This window comes from Tachysurus vachellii, chromosome 4 (genome assembly GCF_030014155.1).
Source record: "Tachysurus vachellii isolate PV-2020 chromosome 4, HZAU_Pvac_v1, whole genome shotgun sequence".
NCBI lineage: Eukaryota > Metazoa > Chordata > Actinopteri > Siluriformes > Bagridae > Tachysurus > Tachysurus vachellii.
In genome coordinates, this window is record NC_083463.1 from 27750640 (window position 1) to 27777768 (window position 27129).

Genomic DNA, 27129 nt, shown 5'->3' on the forward strand with positions numbered 1-27129 from the left:
CTGTCACCTTTTTTCTTTTTTTTTCAAGCGGCACGCCAAGAAAATGTAGTATTGTATTATTCCATAAGAGATGAGTGACAGAAATTTCCCCTTGAGGAAAATGTGGACTTGAAAGTGCATTGATTTTGAAAAAGTGGCAGCTCTTTGTCACCTGAACCATTAATCCAACGTACCGAGGGAAATCTCGAGGAGATCATAATGAGTCGTTTGACTCTTGTGGGCCTATTAAACCTTTCAGCCAGATTAAACAAGCAGGTTTACGTCAGTAAGCTGATGTGTTTATAGCTGTGCTATATGGAACATCCCAGTAAAACTTGTTAGCTTGAAGATGTGAAGCTGTAGGCGGTGTGAGACGTAATGAAAAGGTTTGGAATTTTAAAGGCTGCTGATAAAAATATTTTTATTTCCTGTGTGTAGTCCATCATGAGGAACTGATACACCAGTGTAGGTGAAGTAAAAGATTTATGGTATAAGTTCATGGTATAAAAGGTTTATAAAAATACAGTGTTTTTTTCCAGACAGTGGACATTTGGATGATTCAAATCATTAAAACATAATAAATCATCAAGAAAGTCTTAAAGGTGAGGTCTCCGTTGTTTGAAAAATGCTTCAGAAAACTGAGCTGGGCCGACAAACTAAACAAAAACAAAACTAACGTGTAGCCAATGAGCAGAAAGGGGCGGGGCTTGTCAATATGGGCGGAGAGAGTGTTCAGTGCGCATGTGTGACATTAGCAGAAAGCGGTTTTAACACTGACATGGAGGATAAAAACAAAGAAAGAAAGCGAAGAAAGGCTTACGATAAGGTAAGAAGTAGGACGTGTTAATATAGGATCAGCTTTCCAGCGCTGGAGAGAACTGAAGGAGCAGGAAGTTGGTCACATATTCACAGATTGGAGTTTCCTGAGTCAATAACTCCTGAGCTAAACGCTGTTACTACACAAATAACACCTCTTTTCTATCGTAGTAATGTAGAGAGGCAGCTACAACCTCATTTTGTGTAGTAACAGCGTTTAGCTCAGGAGTTATTGACTCAGGAAACTCCAATCTGTGAATATGCGGCCAACTTTACTTAAGACGCTGAGGCTTACTTAAGACTTCCTTCTCGATAGGTGAGTAACGTTGGTTTTGCTTTGTTACACAGAACTAATATATGCCGTCCTTTTCATGATTCTGCTTGTGTGTCATTTTTACTTGTTTGTTTATCTGCAATCGTATTGTTCTTCCCTTCAGCTATGATAAAGACACATTTCTTTCCATTAGGCCACGTTCACACAAGTCTTAATGCTCAATTCGGATATTTTGTTCAGATCTGATTTTTTTGTTTGGCTGTTCACATTACCTTTTAAAATGTGGCCTATATCAGATACCAGTGTGAACTGTTTGCTGTTTCGAACTGACCCGCATGTGCAAACGAACAATAACAATGACGTCACACGCAGCACGCCGTTGCGATAAAGTTGGTGAGGTTATGGAGGAAGTAAGCATTTTCGTTTTTCTGTTTGTGTAACGGCAGCACAGAGAGGCAGTGTTTTGAAAATTTTCGGATGTCAAGGGCAACTTTTGATTATTTGATCCTTTTTGTAGGCGTAGTCACGTTTATGTGCGTACTCGCCAGCACATAATTGTAACGAATGTCGATGTAGATTGATGTAAAAGTCGCATCAAATCCGCCTTGGTTGTTCACACTGCGGCCACATTTGGAAAAAATCAGATTTGGGTCTGATTCAGGACCACATATGGAAGTGGTCTGAATCTGATTTGAAAAAAATCAGATCTGGGCAAGATTTGAGTGTTCACACTACTCCTGAAGAAGTCTGACCTGGTCACTTGACCCCAAAAAAATCAGATTTGGGCCACTTTTACCTGCAGTGTGAACGTGGCCTTAGTTGCCTGGGTTATGTATGTAAATGTGGGCGGAGCTATCAATACACGAGTGGGGCCCATTTGGGTTAGGGGCGTGTTTGTTTTGGTGATTTCAAATGTCAACATTGGCTTTCAAACAACGGAGACCCTACCTTTAATAATCTAGTAGCCAATCAGCTACTTGCTACATGTTGCTATGCAGATTTCACTTGTGGAACGTCATTGGATGTTATTTTTGGCTCTTTGATTGGTTGATGATTTTTTTTAAATAATATAATTGTTGCCAAATAGCTAAATACATGGAATATCACATTAGACCGTGTGGTTACATGAAAATTATCCTTGCCACTTCAGTTAAATGAAAATCATCCACTTTGGAAAAAAATCGATTTTTATCTGTTGTGTGTTATTCATAATTTATCTTGTCACTCGAAATAATTCAGTAATTCAAAGCAGTTTCGGCTGTTTGACAGTGACCCCATGGTTTTTAGGTCAGCTTGTTGCTTTGACCTTGTGACACACTGTTAATATAGATTGTGTTCATTTAGGTGATTATGTACAATTCAAATTATATAGTGATTCTTTATACTAGCAAAATGTTTATAGGGTCATAAACATGTTTAAGGCATGAAGGAGTCTCACAGTAAGATTGTGCCCAGTTTAAATCTGTGTATTTGCGTGTACTATCATGTCCACCTGGGTTTCCCTCAGGTCCTCTGGTTGTAAACAGCTACTGTTATAGACTAAACTGTATAATAATATTTGTACTGTATAATGGATAAGGGAAAAAAAATCATTCAGAAATATCCCATGCACTTTTATGGTGCAATGTGGAGCAGTTAAAGGTGGGAACACTTTATGTAATATCTGGTACATACAATTATTACACTTTATGTAATATCTGGTATAGTAATCTTCTAGTTTAAAGATTAAAATTATGCTTGGAGGTTACATGTTGGTCTCTGTGGGACTGCTGGCTATGTAAAGAAAAGAAAACATATGATGACCAATAACATTCAAATAATCAAGATTAGTAGGACATCCAGTGTTGGGTGAATTTTTTTTTCTCTATCAGGGGCATGATGGCTTAGTGGTTGACATGTTTGGGGGGTGTGATTCCTGCATCTGCCCTGTGTGTGAAATTGGCAAGTTCTTCCTGTGCTGCTGAATAGCATCTCTAAATTGTCTGTAGTGTGTGAAGGGGTTTGTACGATTGTGTTGGCATCCCATCCTGGGTGTCCCCCACCTTGTGCCCAGAGTCTCCTGGGATAGATTCCAGGTTCCCATGACTGGTATACAAAGTAATAGTGTGTGTGTGTGGGTGTGTGTGTGGGTGTGTGTGTGTGTGAGAGAGAGAGTATTGTGTTCATTTTGTTATTTATGTTCTATTATAATTATATAGTTATTCTTTATACTAGACATATTTTTATTGAGTCATAAACATATTTAAGGAATGAAGGAATCTCAGTTGGGGCCAATTTTAAATCTGAGCCCTGAGTTCCACATGACCGGTACAGACAATGGATGGAAGTAAGGGTGGATTTCCTTTAGTCACTGAAGACAAATTTTTAAGTTCAGAGAATTGTTTTGGTTAGAACTATTAAACAAATTCTGGTGTAGTCTCTGGATCATAGACTGCTCTAAGGATGAGCATCTTGTGTAAAGTTTTGTGCCTTTGGATAACAAGAAAGCTGATGAGCACAAACCATCAACCAAGGGCTAGAGGGAATAATTAATATTCATTATCAGAAAATGTGATGTGAATTGTGACTTAACTGAACTCTCTCTCTCTCTCTCTCTCTCTCTCTCTCTCTCTCTCTCTCTCTCTCTCTCTCTCTTTTTAGTGTGCTGTTTTGTGGTCCATAAGCGTTGCCATGAGTTCGTCACGTTCTCCTGCCCCGGAGCGGACAAAGGACCCGATACAGACGTGAGTACATGCCCGTACTGAAATGCACCAATCCCCTTCATCAACCGTGTCTGATTGATTAACACAGGAGATGTTGTACAGTGTATAGTGTGTTAAATGAGCTATATAATGTATGCAGGAAGTAACCGAAGTGTATGATGTTTAAACGAAGTACACAAAGTTTCCAAATAATCAGGACATTTTGTATAAAAGTCCTTTGTCAGCTGTGCAAGTGAAGCACTTCTAACATTTTTAAAGTAGGAGGTGAAACAAGCGGGTGATGTAACAGCTGCTGTCAAATCACGACGTTCATTATGTGGGGTTTCAAACTTCCACACACTGGGGACTTAAATTAAAGATAGTTTTCTATTCACGTCATCTCTTGTGTACATGATATGCAGTACAAAGTGTTACTAATTGGCAACTTTGCAGTGACTACATGTATTGTTGCTCTGCATGAAGGATGAATGTTAGAATGTTGGAAAGAAGAAAAAAAAAGTTATCTGTGCCGAACCTGTGTTTAGTTCTGCTTGAATGCTGCTGAAGGCTGAGAGTCTTAGACAGACGAACACCAATTAGCTAACTCATTAGAATATTAGGCCACACCCACCTCCATTTTGTATTTTATGGATATTTAATATAATACTTTAGTTTTAAATCATGCAACACGTATATATTTTATGTTATGCCTTCTAGGTTTGGACAGATATTTAAAATTTATTATTTAGTAATCAGAGTTTTTATTTCTGATTTAATCCTTTTATTTCTATTTATTGTTTTTTTTTTGTAAGCAAGAACTTACAAGTAGCTGAATTATATGATTGAAATTGTATTTCATGCCATTTTATAATAATCAGGTGTTGAGCATTTCAGTTAAATTTTATATTTAATATTTTATATTTAATATTTAATATTTATAAATTTGAGAAATTTCAGATTTCATTTTATAATAATTAAGTAAATAAATTCAAAATAATTCAAAATAATAAATTCAAAGTACTTTGTATTACAACCAGGTTCAAGATCAAATCTGATTTTATATTAAGGTATAGAAAATACTAAGCAATTATTTAATTAGACAAATTTGGGTTTGTAATAATCAGGAGTTGACAATGTTTGGTGGGATCTATTTCCGTTCAGCTCTTTAAATGTATAATTCAGTTGACAAAACTCTACGTTTTTGGAATACTTAAGGCACAAGAACACTGATCCGTTCGCCACTGTTTGCTTCCTTATGCTAAAATTTTCGATAGTTTTCAAAAACTGTATCCAAATTGAAGCCATGATATAAAGTGAACCCGTTCAAATTCTGCATAATAAATTATAAATAAATTATAAATTCAGACGGTAGTGTCACATTCCGTATTCCACACTCCAGCTCCAAACAACTTGTAATTGTTTGTATCGAGGTGTCATTGATAAAGTGTGTGAACAAGCTTGATATTTCCTCGTTAATTTATGCCGCTGATTTATGGCACATATGTGTGGAGTCCGATTTGACGGGACCGTATCACACTCTGTATACATTCGTCTGCTTTTGTCTATCACCGTCTTTCCTTCTGTTTTGATTGTGTAACTGTTCTGTCTATATGTTGTATACTGTATTATACACTTTAACGCATATATACAGTGTAAATACACTGGATTGCCATTTTATCAGATACCTTATTATGTAGGTAAACCAGAAGTCTTACACATGTCATGACTAAATATTTAGACTGCATACATATTTAGGCATTCAGACTTGTGCTCAAAATACTCAGCACAGGGGCAAAGACTGATTCTGTAGACTTAGGTGCACAAAGTTGTATTTCATGAGTGTGCATATACCACAGGTTAGAGGTGGTGTTACAGAGATTCCTTTCAATGACGCACAAAGTCTGTGTGTGTGTGTGTGTGTGTGGCTGGGTGTGTGTGTGTCTGTGTGTGCGGCTGGGTGTGTGTGTGTGTGTGTCTGTGGCTATTTTGCCCTAAATATGAAACCCTTATGAATTTTTGTTTGGTTTGTTTAGCAACTGACTAATGAATTGATATATTAGTAGATCAAGCCTTACAACAGGCTTCAACAGCAGATTCAAATAAGTCTTTCTTTTTCTGTCTGTCTCTTTCATGTTTTTTTTTTTTTTTTACTTCATTTTAACACTACAGTAAAGCAAAATACAACAGCAGAAAGAATTATAAGTCAGCAGCTAACAGGCCATAAATATTTTACAAGATGTTAATGTAGCCGTGAAAACAATGGAACTGACCACAGGGTTGGAGCCTTAGAGTCTTGGTCTCTCTCTCTCTCTCTCTCTCTCTCTGTCTGTCTCTTAAAATGATGTAATGCTTGATATAGCATCCTCCACCCCCTCTTTCTCCTAATAGGAAACTCAACCCAGACTATGTGTGTATGTGGTGTTCCCCAGTGCTCAGTAGCGCTCAGTATCCTTACTCCTGTCAGGTGTAACCCGAGGAACTACATACTTGATGTTTTATATTTAGCAACTGTACAGTTTAACCCTTGATCTGCTAACACACACACACACACACGCGCACACACACACGCACACACACTTTCAGATGCTTAGTGTCCAAACTTTCTCTTCTTTTATTAGCATTTGTTGCCCAGGGCACCATGCTGTCTGAAACGCTGATTTATAACCCCTTGGGTTTGGTCCTTTGTGTTTGAATTAGAGTTCAACTGGTTCAGCCCAGTCATTAATCACTTTATATTAGCCCTTATAGCCACTGGTAGGTGAGCTCACTGTTTCTCTGGCAATGCATGAACATTTCTAAGACATTTTCCTGTTATGTTGACGCGCCGCCCAGTAGACAGTAGACTGGACCTTCGTCTTGTTATTACAACTGCTTGAGCTCATAAAAACGGTCAGTAAAGCTAAAACAAATGAACATCATTGTCTATCAACTTTTGTGGCTTGCACAACACCCTCAGATATCTGCCCTCTTCCACATACACAAGATCATACAATAGACACCAACGATTGGCTAGTGTTGCTATGATTGACAGGTGAGAAAGAGTCTACCTTTCTATATGGTTCTTTGGCTCTCATCCGCAGACATCTGTGACATCATGTGGAATTGTTTTCGTGACCCTAAGACTAGATCAGAACGAATAATTACAGTACTGTCGCATGACTCAGGAGACCCTTTGTTGTCCAGCTTTACCTCTGACTGTTCTCTTTCAAAAAAAAAAACCCAAAATGAAATAAACAAGTCTACACAATTTTCAACAATATCAACACTTTTAGACAAAAAGCCCTGTGTCAACTCTGATGTAGAACGAGTGCATTAATATAAACCTGGGATTTGCTATTTTGAGCATTCAACAACATTGTGGTATATTTATAGATATCTTCATATAATATTACATCTCAGTCTCAGCAGTATGTGTGGTATATTTTCTATAATATGACAGTAGAATTAATTGTAGAATTATGACCAAACAAAGGCAACCTGACTGGGTTTTTTATGCAGCCGTTTCAATTTCTCTGAGAAGCACATACACAACTGCCTACCTAGGTGACCTCCTCCCACAAGGGTGATGATGATTTGCAATATTGATTGTGTTGTGCGTGCAGGTTGCGGCACCTGCCTACTTAAAAAAAAAAAAAAAAACTACCAGGAATGTGTATTTATTTATTAAGCATTGCTGGGAATATTCGCATTCGCATGACTGTGCAGTTTGTGCTCACAGCACAGAGTCATCCATTCATGGAAGAAAAATCCCTCTAATCCATTTATACGTCCTATAAATGACTGAAATTTACATGTAATTGGTTTTGCGTTGCAAAAATTGTAATCCGTATATACCATATTACTAGATTATATATGAGAAATAAGCTAGGTGTTGTCAAATATTAGTATATTAGTTAGTTAAAATTGTCAAGTATTAGTTATGTTCAGATAAATAACATCCTGTTGTTTTTAAACACTACATTGACTACAGTCGCAAATTTAGCATATTTACTGTAGCTAACTTTAGATAACCATTGAAAAGATTGTCTTGCTTGGAAAAAATAAAACTCTGCAAATCTTTTCAATAAAGAATATGTAAAGTATATCTGTCTGAATGTTGAATTTACAAATAAATTACCTCAGAAATATTAGTTAAACCTTACAGATCATGCAAAAGGCAGGCTAAGAAATGTTATGCTTTTATGGACTTAAACACAGGACTTGGACATAATAAGCAAGTCAAAATTTAAAGGAAAAAAAAAAACACTCAATAATCCTCCTGCTTGAAAGATATTTATGTGAGATTGAGCTGTCAATAGTAAAATGTCTTGCTTTCTCTAGATGATGTAATGAGGTTCTTTGTGTTTCAGAGCAGGAATCGAATTTGCTTGGCAATTTTAAAGATAGCCAATCGATAATGTCTCATAAATCAAGCTCAGTTTGCAACGTGGAAACTTTGTCTTGACTTTGTTGCTTCATTGCGGAGCAGTTGTGATAGCATTATGTATGTCTGGGGAACATAAGAGCGGGAGAGAACACGAGTGAGACGGTAGCCGAGAGTTTTTGTAGTTAGTGATGATAACTGTGGGAATTTTATTTATTTATTTTTTTGCATTAGTTAGTTAAAATTCCCAGATCGCAGAGTTGTCAGCCACAGCATGATGTTTACATTAATAAATAAACGAAACATAGTATGTACGATATGTAGAATGTGTCAGAATAATATGACAGATGTCCAAAAGCACAATAAGTTAAACAACTTGATGAGTTCCACTAATCAGCATCTGTGGAGGTCACATTGATAAAACACCTAAAAAGCTCATTAGGAAACATGCTTGTGATTTACAAACGAGTTCTACACTCAGCGAGCGATAATATGTACTTACACTTACTTTCTCAAAGAAACCTTTAAATTGTTGTCAAAGCTAATTATATTGTCAGGAATGGCTGGGACTATTCCCTGCCGGGACACTAGGGGGACACTCTGGCAGGTTTTTGTTTATCTGTTCCATGCGTCATTCCATGCGTTGTTGTTTTGTGTATCACGTGTTTTTGCCCCGCCCTATCCTTAATCTGTTCCCTGCCTCTGCACAACTGTCCCTTATGTCTTCCCAATTACCCTTCCTATATAAACCTGTGGTCTTGTGTCTAGTTTTTGCCGAGCCACTGTTTTCAGTTTGTTGTTGTTTTTGTTTCCAAGTGCCATTTGTAATGATTATAAGTTATATTAGATAGCAAATGAACAGTCAGTATTCATCAATGTGTTGGACGCATGAAAAACAGGCAAGCGTAATTGAGCAACTTTGACAAGGGCCAAAATGTTGATGGTGAGACAACTGGGTCAAGACCAGAACATCAGGTCTTATGGGGTATAACCCTTTGTAAATCCAGTGAACCACATACAGGGTTGTGGACATCCAGGCTTCACTGATGTGTATTGGGAGTGAAGGCAATCCCGTCTGGTCTGATCCTACAAAGCGCCTACTGTCACACAAATTGCTGAAAAAGTTCAAGCTGGCTGTGATAGAAAGGTGTCAGAACACACAGTGTGTTACAGATTGTTGTGTAGGAGGCAGAGTAGCCACAGAATGGTCAAAATGCCCATGCTGAACGCAGTCCACCACTGAAAGCACCTACAATGTGCACCTGAGTATCAGAACCGGACCATGGAGCAATGGAAGAAGGTGGTCTGGTCTGATCACGTTATCTTCTACATCGTGTGCATTGTTGTGCTTGTGTGTGTCTCTAACCTGTGGAAGAAAAGGCATCAGGATGCAATGGGGAAAAAGGCAGTGTGGTGCTGTGGACAATGTTCTGCTGGGAAATCTTGGGTCCTGGCATTCATTCAATCAGTGCTGCAAACCCAGTACATCCCTTCATGTTAATGGTATTACCTAATGGCAGTGTCTTCTCTCACATGTTCAGGAATGACTTGAAGAACATAACAGAGTTCTTCCAAAATTATTATTAGCAGCATTTTTTCAAAATATGCGGCTGTCCCTCTGTAAGTTGTTGCCATAGAAACAAAATGATAAAAATATTAGAACTAGATTGCAATCCAAGCTTAGGATCGAACCAGACACACTATGGAGCTGCAGAAAGCATCGACACTACTGCGGTCACTGTTTCCTATCAGTCCAGTGCTAATTCTAATTCTAATAAACACACAATATGCTAAATACACAATATTCTAATATCCAAAATAACAACATTGTCCTCTCAGGGGTGATATGAGACCTCTGCTTATCCCTGAGTTCGTACTCATTTTGTAATAAAGGCTGATTACGATCATTTATTATAAGACCAGAGATAGGATAGAGTGTGTGTGTAGTGTGTGTATGGCTGTTCCACAGGTTATTATTGCTGTGGGATTATTTGATGATGTTTACTCGTACTAGCTTGTTTACTCATACTAGCTTGTTTGCTTAATTTAAGGTAATTTATGGTATCTGGATGTAAAATGATGACATATGTTACACATCATATCATGACCAAACATTGCTCTTAACCATCTATGTCAATAGAAATGTTTGCCTTTCAGTAACGTCCTGCTGAACCATCAGGATGCTAGTCATGTGCTCTAACCGAATAGGTTCCTGTGGTGCAATTCTGCAATGTTCAATTGAAGAGTCTATGTTTAATGACTCCATTGGTATTCCTAGTCACCTAAGGAAATAAGCTATAAAATAACCAAATAGCTAGAGATTTGCCTACAGAGGGCATTATGTAAGACCAGAACTAGAGAAATATACCCTGCATAGTGCATTTACATAAAACTGTGACTTTAAGTCATGAGTGTGCTCTTTAGGTCTATGATAATTGTACTCAGTCATCAACATAAATCTAAAGGTTTTGGGGAAAAAGATATTATATTTTGGGGAATAGATATATTCAGGTGTACATAACTCGCACCTCGGAGAGCGCTTTAAGTAAAGGTGTATAAAAGGTGTTTTTTTTTTTAGTAGAGTCTATAGACTACTGACTTGATTGAACTTGTCCTTTTTTGTTGTGTCAGACATGCAAAGAAAAACTAATTTATTTGTTTATACTGACTGAGAATAGCATTCAGGTAGTCCAGCGACAGGGGCCAGGTTCGAGTCCCAGGCAGGAGTTAACTTAGCCATTGAAGATTTAACTCTCAGTGCTGGTCCCAAGCCTGGATAAAATGTGAGGGTTGCATCAGCAAGGGCATCCAGGGTAAAACCTGTGTCAAATGTAATATATGGACGATGTGATCCACGACGGTAAGCCCAAACAGGGAGCAGCCAAAAGAGCAACAACAAAAGTAATGTCTTAATACAATGACTTATGAATGAAATCAAAAAGAGTGTAGAATATTGTTAGTATGATTACTAAATGAATAGTCAACCATCTTATACCATTACATCACCATAATCTACCACAGAATAGCACTTGATCCAGCACAACCTATAGGTTGCGTATTCTTGTATTGCCATATGTTTTACTCTTATGTGTTAAAAGTTAATGCTCACAAAAAAGTTCACATTTGAGTAAGCATGTTTCAAACACTCAACTCTGCTCCACATAGCCCAAAAACTTGACCAGGAGGTGAGACATTCCATTCATTTCCATTTGCTCAAACGGCTCGAAAGCTTACAGACTGGACTATGACTCATGACAGTTCTTGGCGTGAAGGCCATGTAACCAACTCTTTATTTGCTGTGGTATGAGGAGGCAGAATTTTCATTATGACAGTATAATAAAGCAAAGACACCTCTTAAATGAAGCCTTGGCATCTTAATTGTTTTTACTTGGCATCTTAACCCCTCTTTCATCCATTTGCTGGGATAAATTCTTATTACTTCCCAGTAGATAACAAATGTCATCCATTTTCTCTACCAGTTATCCTACAACTGGTTAAGGGGAACCTGAAGCCTATTCCAGGTGTCCATGCTGGATAGGTAGCCATCCCATGATACAGCACAATCACATTCACATGTCTGGGTTATCGATACAGTATGTGCCTATTTCATATCTTCAGCATTGTCCAAATTAAGCTGATGAGTTGCAGTGTTTTGATGGCACAACAGATATCCCTGCACTGATCCAGAAAACAAAGCGAGCGATGTTATGAGTACCTCGTTCTCACTAGCTGCAGATGACAGCGTACATTCTCACCTCACTCCCCTGTTAGAAGCCTCATTAGCTGTTTTACGCTGCTAACAGTTCACACGTTGTCTTCCTGCTCTTCCTGTTGGGAAGCTGTTCTACTGTAAGCTACGCTGTGCTAAAGTCACAGCGTGACTATCAGCAATGGCTTTTTTTCAGGGGATTAAATTTGAAAAGAAGGCAGAGAAAATATTGATTCTTAGAACATGCTAAGAATTAGAAACTAGCCGAGCTAGCAAGCATATTTGAAGATTTGGAGGAACCCGTGATCTTGTTGGGTACATTTTGAAGTTGTTTCTGTTAAAAAGACATAAAGAAGAGGACAAGAAGCCTGCCAATGAACAAACTTACTTGCAATTTACTTCCATTTTGAGCTGAAGTTCCTTTCCCTGCCTGCTCAACAAAGAAACCCTCAAGCAAGCGGCAAAGTTTCCACATCGTTCGGAAAGGCCGAAGCGAATTACCAGGTCAAATGCGCTAAGCGTTTCTGCCTGTGCACCAGCGGCGAAAACCTACGCTTTTGTTCAGCGTTGCATTTGCTAGAGGCAGTGTACAGCATTTTTCTTTCTGCCTTAAACATTAACAGTGGTGGAGGTGCATTGAGAATCGGGTTTATAATCAGATCATGGCAGAATGAAGGAAAAACATATTGATATCTAGACTACCTCAAGATACCCAATTTTAGAAACAGAGTCAGAAGTCCATAATGACATACGACACCTTTATAAAAGTAGGTAAATGGCACAGTAGTGACTTATAGGTTAAGGGTCTTGGTTACTGAGGTCTAAGCACCGTCATCACCAAGCTGCCACTGTTGGACCCTTGAGCAAAGCCCTTAACCCCTTTTTTTTCCAGGGGTGCTGTATCATGACTAACCCTGTGCCTTGAACTCTGCTTCCTAACAAGCTGTGATATGTGAAGAAGAATGTGTTGTCTGAATGTATATATGACAAATAAAGGCTTCTTCTTCTAAAAGGAAATCTTACCCTTGCTAGCTGAACTCAATATTTCGCAAAGAAACTGATGCGTAGAATTCCCAATGAAAAAAGACAACAAAACTTGAGTTAATTTTCAGCCATCTTGAATTTTTTAGTGCCACCCAAACCCCTTTTCTCTACTGAAGCAAAGCTGTGAGCAACGAAGCTATGAAGTGTTCAACATTCCACACTTAGTTTTTTTTTTTGGGTTGAATAAGTGACGTTCAAGCCTCACCAACAAGCTGCTACTGATAACCCTCAGTCTATATGTATTTGTGACAAACATAGGCTTCTTCTTTTAAAAACTTTACTTTCTAATAAAACTCAAATATTCCCCCCCAAAAAACTGGTACCTAGGATTACCTTCAACATATTTAGACACGGTTGAAATATCAGGACAACTCGCAACGATGACAGTCGCTATAAGAGCAGTGACTTCACAACACCATGTACTATCTTCCTCCAGGCTTATATCTCCAGCTTGTTCACCACCAGCTGTAAAAGCAGCTCAATAAAAGAATCTGTTAAGTGATGCAACCTTTGGAAAGAACATTGTGGAGAAAATGAACAGGCCAAAGGTGTTAAAAAAAACACAAAAAACACACAATGTATTTCCTTGTAACCCAGTGAGACTTTTAAAGCAGTCAGAGACAGCTGTGTTATCATACCGAGTCTCAACTAGCCAAGCGATGTTTACCTTTAACAGGGAGAGACTTTTAAATGTGCTTTAAACTGAATGAGGTTAATTTTTTTTTTCCAATTGCACATTTTTCAATTCTGATTGGTCAAAAGCTGTTGATTTGTTTTCCACAACAGCAGCTCAGACTAGTTTTGTGTGCACTTGATTCAATAAAGTTTTCTGCTTTGTGCCATTTTTTAAATGAACTTAAGTTTCGGTGGTTTGTACTACAGTATATACAGTAGAGATGAGTTTACATTTTTTGTTACAAGACAATCTACAGATAGGAAAGAACAGAAAGAGGCTGGTGAGGGAAAGTCTGTAATATAGCAGCTTCTCAAATGGCATACTACACACTACACTTACACTATGCACTATACTCTATAGCACTAGTGTATGAATTTTAGGAGGAAAGGATTGATTTTATTTCTTAAATAACAAAAAAACACGCACCTCAGTTACAGTGGAATGATGTTTAGGTTCAAAGTTTTTTACTGTAAGACATATACAGTACAGTAGCATGGCTGTTTCTCCATTATGGGTAGATTTGCTCCTTGGGCGTGTGTGTGTGTGTGTGTGTGTGTCTGTGTGTGTCTGTGTGTGTCTGTGTGTGTCTGTGTGTGTCTGTGTGTGTGTGTGTGTGTGTGTGTGTGTGTGTGTGTGTGTGTGTGAAATGTATTTGTGTACCAAGGTTACAACATAGCAGGAGTGTGACTAAATTATACTGGTTCTTGTCCATCAAGGTCTCTTGCTCGCTCTCTCTCTCTCTCTCTCTCTCTCTCTCTCTCTCTCTCTCTCTCTCTCTCTCTCTACCATGTTTCCTAATTGAAGGTCTCTATGCCTCGTTGATTCTGTTATCGGTCCATTAGCCTCATCGGTGCACCGCGTGACGGGTCTGGAAGATGTTGTTGATGTCGGTGCTGACCCCAGTGAAAAGAAACCCTTTCAGCTTAGATAATGCTTCTGCTTGCATGTTATTGGAGTGACATCACCTCTGACTATCTGAGAACATTTACATTTTCAAGAGAAATAGAGTAAACAGTTTGATCATAGAATAAAGCTGAACATTATGGTTCAATTCACTAACACTTTCCCCTAAGACTGTCAGCGTATTTCCTTTAAGTTGTCATTTATTTTTATCACTAACTTTACCTTCATCTCCACACTGATGGATTTATCCACGCTTGACAGTTTCTTATTCATGACATACCTTCACACACTCCAGACTTCCCAGGAGCGCTTGTCATTAACGTTGTAACTAGACCGTAATGAGGCGTTCGTGCTTGCGCCTTTGCCACTCAGCCGGATAGAATTGTGTTAAAGTAAACCTGAGCGCCTCCGGAGAAATCATGTGATATGAGGCTCTTTTGCCTGAGCAGCTCCTTTTGTAAAGGAAACAGACAGATTAAATGCAACATCACCACAAAATCCATCCAGATGATTGATTCCTCTATCTCATCAACAGGTTTTAGCAGCTTTTAGTGCTAGTTCCATTCCCTTCTTTTAAATGATTTTCGCCACCTTTATTTTACCTTGAATACTAACTTTGACTTAATATTCTAGTTACGCAGTCTCACCAAACTTAGCTTTGATTCCTTGTCTCAGTCACAAGGGCTGTATTTTAACGAACTCCAGTGATTGTTAGCCAAAACACTGTTAATGTTAAATATTCGCACTATTTTTAAGCTAAACTCCACTTATTGTCTTAGACACATAGGTTTGTGCATTATCCTTAACACATTTAGAATTATTAGCATTGTTTTAAGCTAACTTTTATTCCTCGCCTCAGGCAAAACACACATTGTAGTATTAGCATCGATTATTTTGCTTAAACATTGTTTACTGCGTTGTTTACTGTATATGATAAATAAATAAATAAAATAAAATAAAAAATAAATAAATAAAAAATCTCTTTCATTCCTCCTCTCGTTCACACAGGCTATCCAATGTTAGCCAATTCTGGGCTTATTAGCTAAAGCGCACACAACCATACTGTATTTTTTTAAAAAGTCAGATAATCAGTGTAAGCAATAATCTTAAGTAGAGCAAACTGCAGCTAAACTTCTTTGCTTGTCTTAGTCACACAGCTGCTAATATTCAAACCCAGTATTTATTAACAACATCGCTCGTTATTTTAAAGCCTCCTTTCTTTATCATTAGTCATAGTCACATACTCATGATCTCCATTGAGTGCTATCCATAAAAAAAAAACATTGCAATATTAGAATACTTTTTTTGCTAACATTCATTCTTTGTTTTAGACACATAGGCAATGTTAGCCAAACCCGTTGTTTATTAGCTGAAGCACTCTTAGTGACATTATTGTTATTTTTTAAATTAGCCTCTATTCATCGTTTTAGTTAAACAGACAATATTAGCTAACAATTTGAACTTTGGATCCTTGATTATTATCCAAAGCGCACATGTCCATATTAGCATTCTTTGTTTTAAAACTTCCCTTCATTCATTGTCTTAGTTAGATAAGGAATGTTAGTCATGTTTTTCGAAAATTATGCTTAGCAAATTAAGCAATATTAGCACCACTGAAAGTCTCACTGATTGTCAGTATTTATTAGCAAAAGCACACAATGTGGTTTTAGCTTCCTTTTTTATACCTAACTATAATTCAGTCAGGACCACTTGAGTCAAAATAAAGACAATTCTTTGACGTATTTAAATTTTTGATTTGCAAGCTTATAAATTTATATTTGGCGGTATGGCTCTGTTCTGATATCCCCATCCTTTTCATGAGCTCCATGAAAGCTAGTCAGGGAACAGCAGCAGCTTCGTGGGGGGACTCCCCATTTCCCATTTAACTGGGAAAGCAGCAAGACAAAATCCCCCATTTAGAACAGAGCCTGCGTCAGTGACAAAAGAATGACACTGATTAAGTTAAACACAAAGTTTCAAGGAGGAGCTAGGGGAGGAGGTGGGCTGCAGCAATACAGAGGAAACAGCCAAGCAGACAGACGGAAAAAAGCATTTAAATAGGGCGCCCTGTTTGAAAGGGACCAATAGCGCTTAGGAATCAGATCAGCTGATTGGCAGGGTTAGAAAATTGACATCAGCTCATAGCCGAGCTTGACTATGTGGCCTGCCTGAACTGACGCTGAACGCTATATTTCATTGACTTAGTCACATAGGTTTGTTTGTTATCCTTTACACACAATATTTGCATGTTTTAAGCTAGACAAAGCAAACATTATTGTATTAGCGTTCATTATTTTAAAGCTAGCCTCCATTCCCTGTCTAGCCACATACTCATAATCTTCAGTGAGTGATATTCATAACCTTAATTAGCCAACTCCAGTGTGTATTATTATTATTATTATTATTATTATTATTATTATTATTATTATTATTATTATTATTATTATCAAACTAGACTCTAAACTATTTATTGTTTTAATCACAAAGGTAAGATCTATAGTGAGTGATATCCTTAACACACTTAGCAATATTAGCATTATTTTGTTAAATTCCATTCATTGTTTTAGCTGCACAATGTTAACTAACTTCAGTGTTTATTAATCAAAGCACACATAACTATATACATACTCTTTGTTAACACTCGAAAACTTCATTAATTGTTATAGTCACAATGTTAGCTAACTAGCCCAAACACAAATTCTAACATGAGTATTCTTTTTTTCCATGATTATAAGCTAAAGCGCACTTAGTGATACTATTCATTATCTTAGTCAAACACAATGATTTGAGTGATATCCTGGGCACACTTAGCAATATTAGCATTATTTGTAGCTAACCTTCTTTCACATTTTAACCTACAGTCACAAAAAAAAAACTAGATGCAATGGCACCTTGTTATTTTTCTATAACAGCACACCCCCTATCAAGGTTTAGTCCTCACACATTTCTCATTTTCTTTGCTACCTTTTGTATTAGCATTTGTGTTTATCCACCTGCCATTAAAGCAGGGGTACAATAAAGATTTTTATCTCAGAGCCATGGTGACCTTTTGATCTCTGTAAATACAAGTCCCTGCATAGAGCACACACAATAGAGCTCTAGGGAGAGACGACAAAATCACCAGAGCCTTCATGTTGCAATGTGAGTCAGGCTGACCTTTTTTCACTCTCTCACTCTCTACTTTACTCACATCCATGCTTCTTTCTTATGTTTATACACTTGCTGGTATCCTAGCATAAACATGAGCCACCTTGATTTAAAATGAATCAGCCACTTGCTTTTAATTAGCAGTTTAGCAATATTGTGTAGGCTTGCATGCTAGTTAAACACACAAAAATCAGTAATATTTGCCATTTAATTAACATTATTATCTTCTTGCTTATTATGCTCTTATGTTTTGACCCAGGGATGCCTGTCACTTTTTGTTAAATCGTGATTCGCCTCTTTTGGCTTTTTCTTTTCTGTCTCACTTACTTTCTCTTGGAATGAGGTTCATTACCTAGAGGATTGCTGGTTTAGCTTCCCCAGAGATTGGCCATTTTTGCCTGGAGCACTTTCATATCATGCAGAAGATCTTCAGCTGCTCAAAGTATTTCTTGGAAAAGATCTCTCTTTTTTTTTTATTTTCCCTGTCAAACAGTGGGCATACTGCTATTACTGGTACTCCTACTACTACTATTAACAATTCTATTACTACTACTAACACTGCTACTACTACAATTACTACTAATAATAACAATTCTGTTACTACTACTACCGTTACTACAACTAACTAACTAACTGCTGCTACTAGTACTACAATTACTACTTCCACTACCAACACTACTACTACTACTACTACAATTACTACTACTACCAACACTACTACTATTTACTGTTACTACTACTGCTACTACTATTAACACATTTACTACTGCAACTGCTACTACTACAGTACTACTGCTACTACTACAATTACTACTACAACTACTGCTACTACTAAAACAACTACTATTTACAATTACACCTACTGCTACTACTACTAACAAGTTCACTACTACTATTAATACTACTACTATTACAATTCTGCAACTACAACTACTGCTACTATTAATACAACTACTACTACTAACACTACTACTATTTACTGTTAATACTACTACTACTACAACTACTGCTACTACTAAAACAACTACTATTTACTATTACACTTACTGCCACTACTATTAACAAATTCACTACTACTATTAATACTACTACTTCTACTACTATTTACTGTTACTACTACTACTAGTAGTACTACTACTCTTACACATTTAGTACTGCTTCAACTACTATTATTACTGTTGCTATTACTTGTACAGCTGGTCATATTATTACTACTACTGTACCTACATATTCTACTACTTCTGCTACTACCGCTACTAATAATTCTACAACTGTTAATATTACTGTTACTACTACTACCTACCTACTGCTGCTACTCCTACTATTTGGGAGAAGAAGGGGGATGATTTGCCTCCGAGTCTGCTTTCCAAAAATGCTTTCGTTTATAGCTTTTGCAACTGTCTAAATCCGAGGCTCATAACTGCATGGCTTGAATTTGGTGTTCTCTTTCCTCTATTGAAAGGGCCTGGAATTCATGTCGTTGTTTATATCTTGCTCGGTTTATAGGATTACTCAGGCTACCAAAGTTCGCATAACAAACCCTATTGTGTCCTTACAAGCCTTACCCGAATCAACAACCCACATGATCCACGTGCCATGAACAATGTCTTAATTATGAGATCATTTCTCATGGCAGTAGAAAAGGAAAATAAATCCTTACAGCACTCAAACATTGTCAGTTTGTTATGGAGTTTTATTACCAAACAAGGACAGAAGCTGTAGCTTTAATATTTTTGCAAGCTGTATACGTATATGAATTGAATTTTGGTGTTAAACAGGAAAAAGAAATAAACACATATTACTTGAACACATTTTTATTACAGGCCACATTTCTATTATGAACAATGTGTCTGTTAGGGGGAGAGACCTGTATAGAGATCTAGCAAATGCGGTCTAAATATTTTAGAATAGTTATTAAATTATTTTGTCAAATGTACATTACAGCAGAGTGAATTTCTTCCTTTGCAAATTACAACTTTCTAAGTTGGAGTCAGGGTCAGCAATGATTAGATTAGATTTAGATTAGATTCAACTTTATTGTCATTGTGCAAGGTTCATGTACAGAGCCAATGAAATGCAGTTAGCATCTAACCAGAAGTACATAGAAGCTTATTTATAAGTGGCAGTGTAATAAATAAGGGTATGAGGTTATACAGAAGGTGTAGTAATATGTACATATAACTGAATAAAGGTATATATAGTGTGGTTTTTATATAAGTATGATACAGTATGAAGTGGTATAACAGATATAGCTGTATAAAAGGAATGTCATTATGAATATATACATCTATATCGTCGCTGTCGGGCGGAAACCTCGTATGTCCAAATTTGGTCAATTTCATATTTTTTCACATATCGATGCTATTGGTCAGTCCTCACGTGGGTCTGTTATTTTTACAAGTTATTAACCAATCTAAAGTCTTGAAAATAGCTTGAGTGCAAATCTCATAACTCCATTGGTCACTTCAACTGTCCACCTCTTCCTCTCTCCGCGGGAGAGCTTCGCGGCATATTTCTCCTCAAGAAGAGTCGCAACGAATCAACACGTCTTCTGAGGTAAATGTCTTCAAAACACTGGGCTCAAAGAAAAAAAAATCTTGACCCCCGCTAGTTCTGGTGCTCGTCTGAGGACAGGAATTTCAACGCGGACTAAACCCTGTGCACTGCAGATAAGGTACGGCGTTTTTTTAATTTCCTGAAAAGTAATTGTTTTGGAGACACGAGGATTACACCCGACAGCGACGATCGATATATATATATTATTATTAACACCATATCAGCTGTTCAGTGCAGAAACAGCCACGGGAAAGAAGCTATTTTTCAGTCTACAGCACACCTAGAGCAGAAAGGGTTAAGGGCCTTGCATAAGGACCCAACAGTGGCAACTTGGCAGTGCTGGGGCTTGAACCTTGATCCTCTGATCGACAACCAAGAGCCTGAACTGCTTGAGCCACCACTACCCTTAGCATAAAGCACTAGATTTGTCGGAAACCCACCATCACCCTGAGAAGCATGGGGGTGGTAGCATCATGTCTTGTTACTGTCTTCTGAACAGTTTATATGAGGAAAAAAGAGGACAAATGTATACAAAAGGTCAGAGCCTGTGTAAATAGGGGACTAGTCAGAGAAACCCAAATAGGCAAAGAGAAACTAAAGAAGCTGTAAATCTGGTGTTCAAATAGAAAAAACTTTTTATAGGAAATACATAGGCCAGATACATAAAAAAAATACATGTAGAGACCACAGAAAATGCTGTGTGGACTAAATTAAACTTTGGGCTAAAGAACTATGTTTTTGGCTGGAAAACCACCACTGCCTCTTACCCTGAGAAGCATGGTTGTGGTAGCATCATGTGGTGGGAATGGTTTTTCATCAGTAGTGGACTAGTGGACTGGGAGTTTGGTAAGGTTTAAAGGCTTGTTTTCTGCAGTTCTGACATGAAATCAGACATGCGGCCAGATCATTCTTATCAACTACTTCATCCTCAGTGCGAACAGTGTTTCCACAAGAGGATCCTAAGGGCAAAAAAGACCACTGTCTGGGTAAAGACAGTTGTTAAATGATCTCTTAATTAACTTGAATGTGTGTGCATGTGCATGGAGGTTACACATGTCCATATGTCTAAGTGTAGCTTTTCTCCAAGTCGTCTAGCTGAGCAAACATTGCCAAACAGCATTCAGATGGCGGATCATTTTTCTTTCTGACACTATTCACTCGCAACTGGTTATTTACAGTGACATTAATGTTCAGCGCCATTATTTTCAGAAAAAATATGCCTGACTCTTAAATGCTGTGTTTTAAAAACAGATCCTGGCAAGCTTAACACGTGTCTCATCTGCTGCGTCTGATTAGCAGCTTGGATCATTAAACACAGGGAAACGAATGTTACTGTTAACCCTGGTGAATGAAATTTCGGGGTGTTTTTGCACTCTATCTTCTCAGTTTTAGCACTCAGGCATGTTAACTGTTCACATTATAACACAGTCAGGCTTATAGTGCTAGCAGCTTGCTTAATGCCTGGAGTTTAATAGCAGGTGCATGTTACACATCATTAACCCTTTTTACCAGTACACCAGTGTGCCACTACACCGGCCGAATGGAAATCGACTTATGGAACATTTTTAATCCGTATAAACAAATGAGTTATTTTATTGCCTTGTATAAGTCTTATATAAAATGAATTCTTGTGGTTGAAGATAAAACCTTCCAATAAATCACCATTACAGTTTTTAATATTTAATTCAATTCAATTTTATTTGTATAGCACTTTTATAGTGCAAAAAATATGTATAGCACTTTTATAGTGCAAAATGTTTATTATACAAAGATTATTATTATAATACAAATGTTCAAGATGAATTTTAGGCATATTTAATGTGTTTGTATTCATCCGTAATGAGCAAGCCTGACGCGACTGAGGTCAGTATATCCATTCATGACATGTTAAGCTTCTCAGCTGTCTATAGTTGTGGATTTTCCATCAAAGAAGTGTTCATTCAGCTCAGACTGATTTCATATCCCACTCTTACTAAGTTGCTTCTTCTCCCTCAACTGCCTGATTGTGTAAATGAGATAAATGTGTCACTCTGAATAAAGGTGTTTGGTAAAAGCTGTAAATGTAAGTAAAACTGGAGGCTCCTTTATTAAATGGAAAAAAAAAATTCCTTTTAATAAAGATGATAACGATATGTTTTTTAAATAACAACCTATTTTTTAACAGAGATAATAACATTTACGCACACATACGATATTTTTCTTACAAATGTATGTTTCTTTTCTCTCAATCTAACAGTCTTTGTACTGTATTGTATATTTGTAGTGTCTTTCTTACACTTATGTCCTGTATAAACGATGACGAATCAGTTTATACTCTGAGTTCGCAATCGAACCCACAACTCAACAGACTCATTATATGACCACTGCGCAATTCTACTGTGTTTTATCTCCTAAATGTAATACTGTATTTATGGATCAAATCAGTCGCAGCTTCCTTGTGAGATTTTACAGTGTAACGTATTATGGTTTACTTTAATACTACATGAATTGATCGTTCTCACTTTATATCATTAAATCATTAAGTGTCATCCATCAGTCACGTGTCTCATAGTCATTAAGTAACCTGTTAGAATTTAGAATAAGCAACGACATCACGTTTTGTTCCGAAAACTTTATGTAAACTATATGTAATATTTTGTCTTCAATCTGACTGACACATTTTCTCTTTCTTTTTTCCGTATATTTCATCTTCTGATTTGAGAAACCGTCACTGTGCTATTAATCTGCGTACAGTATGTTGATGTACGGAAAAATTGCTGTATCAGTTCGTACCTTGGTTATCATTTAGTAATTGTTTATACGGTGTTCGGTTCAAATAAGCGCCGGCGTCATCGACGTGTGATGGATTTGATCAGATCAGAAAGTGGCATTACTGCTCAGAGATGTGATGGGCTCGACATTGGGAGCTTCGTCGCTGTGGGCGATCTGCAGGAGGAAGTGATGCGTCGGTGTTGTGTTACTGAGCCGAGGTGGAGCAGCTCTGTGGGGGAAATGTCAGTGCGCGGTCGGGGTTTAGCAGGAGAAGGTTGTGGAGTACAGACAGCTGTGTCCTCGCTGACATAGAGCTCATTAGTGACTCACCTTTGCCGGGAGGTTTAAAAGGTGTATTTTTTTTTTTATATATATATACAGTGTGTGTATGTGTGTGTGTATATATATATTATTATATATATATATAAAATTGATTTTACATACACTTATCTAGTCTTAAAACAGTCACAGGACACACTGTTACAAGTAATTGAGCTTTTATACCAGCAATTTTGACATCAATTTGTCCATTTGCCGAGTCCAGATCAGAAGCCATTTGCCGTTTGGTTCCACAGAAATACATGAGAACTAAAAAGAAAAAAAAAAAAAAAAACATTGTTTAAAAGGAAGTATGAGAAACATGAAGGAGAACATAATTGTAAAGCTCTTACATTTATTGGTCAGGAAAATGGTATGGGTAGAAAAGTTCTAGCTCAATAATGATTATCATGGTAATGTTCATATTTATTAATTTAGGGATTTAAATTAAGTGGGATTCAGACCAAATACTGACACTGATGGAAGCGCTGAAGAAGTTGCCAGACATACAGTATGATTATAAGCAGAGAGAGGCAGAACTTTTGGCCTTGTAGCATTGTAGTGCTTCCAAAACGGCTTAATATCCAATCAGCCAATCATGTAGCAGCAGCACAGTAGAAAACTTTGTACATGTAAAGGGCATATGTTCATGTTCAAGCATCATGGATCTTTACCCAGTCAAGGAAGCTAATGTTTGTTGATCAGAAGGATAAAGTTCAAGTACCATTACTGCCAAGATGCCACTGTTGGGTCACTGAGCAAGACCCTTAACCCTTTGTGCTCCAGGGGCAGTGTATCATGGCTGACCCTGCACTCTGACCCTAACTTCCTAAGCTGGGATCTGTCACTGTGAATAAATACTGTATGTCAATGTCCACAGTCAATGTCCTGCTTTGATCAAGTTGTTCAAGCTTCATCAGATCCAATTTTTCACTATTAGGGTTATCTATACTTTCCTATACAGCAGTTCGATCCTGTTCATTAATCTGATTAGACAAGCTGTGTCTAAAGTGTATATATGTTTATTATAACCACACCGAGACGTTTCATCGTGTGTGAATCCTGGAATCTCTGTTCTCCCATTCTTAGTTCTAGCAACAGTTACCTGAAGCAGTTAGGAATGGAATTATTATTCATGGTTAAAACTTTAAGAAGGGGGCACGGTGTCTTAGTGGTTAGCACGTTCGCCTCACACCTCCAGGGTTGGGGGTTCGATTCCCGCCTCCACCTTGTGTGTGTGGAGTTTGCATGTTCTCCCCGTGCCTCGGGGGTTTCCTCCGGGCACTCCGGTTTCCTCCCCCGGTCCAAAGACATGCATGGTAGGTTGATTGGCATCTCTGGAAAATTGTCCGTAGTGTGTGATTGTGTGAGTGAATGAGAGTATGTGTGTGTGCCCTGTGATGGGTTGGCACTCCGTCCAGGGTGTATCCTGCCTTGATGCCCGATGACACCCGAGATAGGCACAGGCTCCCCGTGACCCGAGGTAGTTCGGATAAGCGGTAGAAGATGAGTGAGAGAACTTTAAGAAGAAAAGCGTCAGATGAGAAGGAAGAGGTTTCACCTCATGCATTTAATGTGCAAATCATTGTGGAACCAAACAGAGTAGATAGCAAACGTTTGGGCATTTTGTGTCTAAAATTTTGTAAGATTCTCAATGTTCATTTCCTGTTTATAGAATTTTTGTAAATAAGTACAATCAAATCAAATGAAAAAGAAGTAATAGATGACGCAGCGTGTGACGTTTCAGGTCTGAATCAGTGTCGTTTCAGGCTTTGTTCATTACACACCTCTCTGTGTGAGGAAGCATGGACCAGTTGCCACATTTGCCTTATGTTTGAGTCATTATCTCTTCCTTCTTAGACAGCCTGATATTTTCAACACTGTTATTTTTAGAGATCAATTTTCCGGCTGAATTCAGCAAAGCACCGGATCCCTACGGAACACAGACCTGCTCTTGTCTAGTCACATCAGGGTGAAAGTTAAATCATTTCTCTTTCTGTTTTCCCATCCTCAGTCTCTCTCTCTCTCTCTCTCTCTCTCTCTCTCTCTCTCTCTCCCCCTCTTTTCTCTCTCACTCTCTCTCTCTCTTTCTCTCTCTCTCTCTCTCTCTCTCACACTCACTCACACACTCACTCACCTACTCTCTCTCTCTCTCTCTCTCTCTCTCTCTCTCTCTCTCTCTCTCTCTCACACACACCTCTCTCTCTCCCTCTCACTCACTCACACACACACACGCTTACACTCTCTCTCTCTCTCTCTCTCTGTCTCTCTCTGTGTCTCTCTCTTTTCTCTCTCTCTCTCTCTCTCTCACCTCTCTCTCTCTCACCTCTCTCTCTCACACCTCTCTCTCTCCCTCTCACTCACTCACTCACTCACACACACACATACACTCTCTCTCTCTCTCTCTCTCTCTCTCTCTCCCTCTTTTCTCTCTCACTCTCTCTCTCTCTCTCTCTCTCTCTCTCTCTCTCTCACTCACTCACACACTCACTCACCTACTCTCTCTCTCTCTCTCTCTCTCTCTCTCTCTCTCTCTCTCTCTCTCTCTCTCTCTCTCTCTCTCTCTCTCTCTCTCTCTCACTCACTCACACACTCACTCACACTCTCTCTCTCTCTCTCTCTCTCTCTCTCTCTCTCTCTCTCTCTCTCTCTCTCTCTCTCTCTTTCTGACTCCTGGCTACTCGTTCCCTTTTACAGTAATTTGAACTCGAGGGAATCAGATCTTTTTTAAGAAAAAAAAAAAGAAACACACCAGGATTCTAGCAGAATAATCAATAATAGGTGACCACCAGTCATTCAGTTCCTCCGGGTTATTTTTGTGGCCAAAATTTTGAATTCATTTTTATTATTTATTTTTCTATTATTTTTTTTATTTTGTTTGTTTTTAAATACTTGAATTGGTGAAACTGCAAGCACAGGACTCTCCTTTTAAACTCCTGCTAGTGAAGACACACATAAGTGTGTCAGTGTATAGAGGGCTTAGGCTGAATATTTGATGATGACACACGACATGTCTTGACCTCTCTGAATAGGTTGATTTTATTATTGATTATTTGAGTTCATTTCTGTGAATAAAAAAAGCACATTCCTGCAGGGACTGTTTATCTGATTAATAAAGTAGCTTTTATTTTTGTACATCTGTGTCTTCATAACATAACCGTAAAACCTAAGAGTGTTAAAAGCTTGAAACCTAGTTCAACACTTTCGCTTTAATCTTCTACAGATTGAATTTCCAGGATGCGTTTAGATTTGCACAAATGTCATCATCTGATTTAATTAGCTATTCGAATATGTATTTGTGTGCTATAATATTAATTTGTTTGGTTTTGTTTTGTTCATTCATTTGTTTTTCATGTTCACTTGTAAGCACATTTATTTCTTTTTATGTTGAATTTTTTTTTTTTATTTTATGTTTAATTTGTGTTTGTTTGGTCATGTTTGTTTGCAAGTACATTTATTTCTTTTTCGTTTCATTGTTTGCTTATGTATTTCTGAGTAGATTTGTTTGCTTGTTTGTTCGTTCTGTAAATATCACAGCACAAAAATCATTTATTTGTTGGCTTTCATTCTTTTTTGTTTTATCTTATTAATTTGTAGGTGCGTTTCTTTCTTTCTTTCTTTCTTTCTTTTATCGTCTATTTATTTATTGTCTAAGTTAATTTGTTTGCATATTTAGTAGTTGTGTAAACAGATATGATGATATGTATTTATTTATTTGTTTGTTGGTTTTATTTATTTGTTTATTTAATATTGTTTGCTTGTCTGTGTTTCATTTACTTCTGTATGGGTTTTATTTTTTTTATGTATTTATAACAACACTTATTTGCTTGTTTTGGTAGCGTTGTAAATTGTACACTACAATATTTGTTTGTTAGTTAATTTTATTCTATTGTGTTTTATTTTTAAGTTCTT

The 27129-nt window shown here is 37.6% G+C and overlaps 1 protein-coding gene across 1 annotated transcript in view; it reads left to right on the top strand.

Moving 5' to 3' along the window:
* Positions 1–27129, top strand: part of prkcaa (protein kinase C, alpha, a) — a 165562-nt gene that overhangs the window by 57709 nt on the left and 80724 nt on the right. Inside the window, exon 3 of the mRNA XM_060868681.1 lies at positions 3710–3792. Within this exon, the coding sequence (XP_060724664.1) occupies positions 3710–3792 (83 nt within the window). The remainder of the gene's footprint in view (positions 1–3709; positions 3793–27129) is intronic.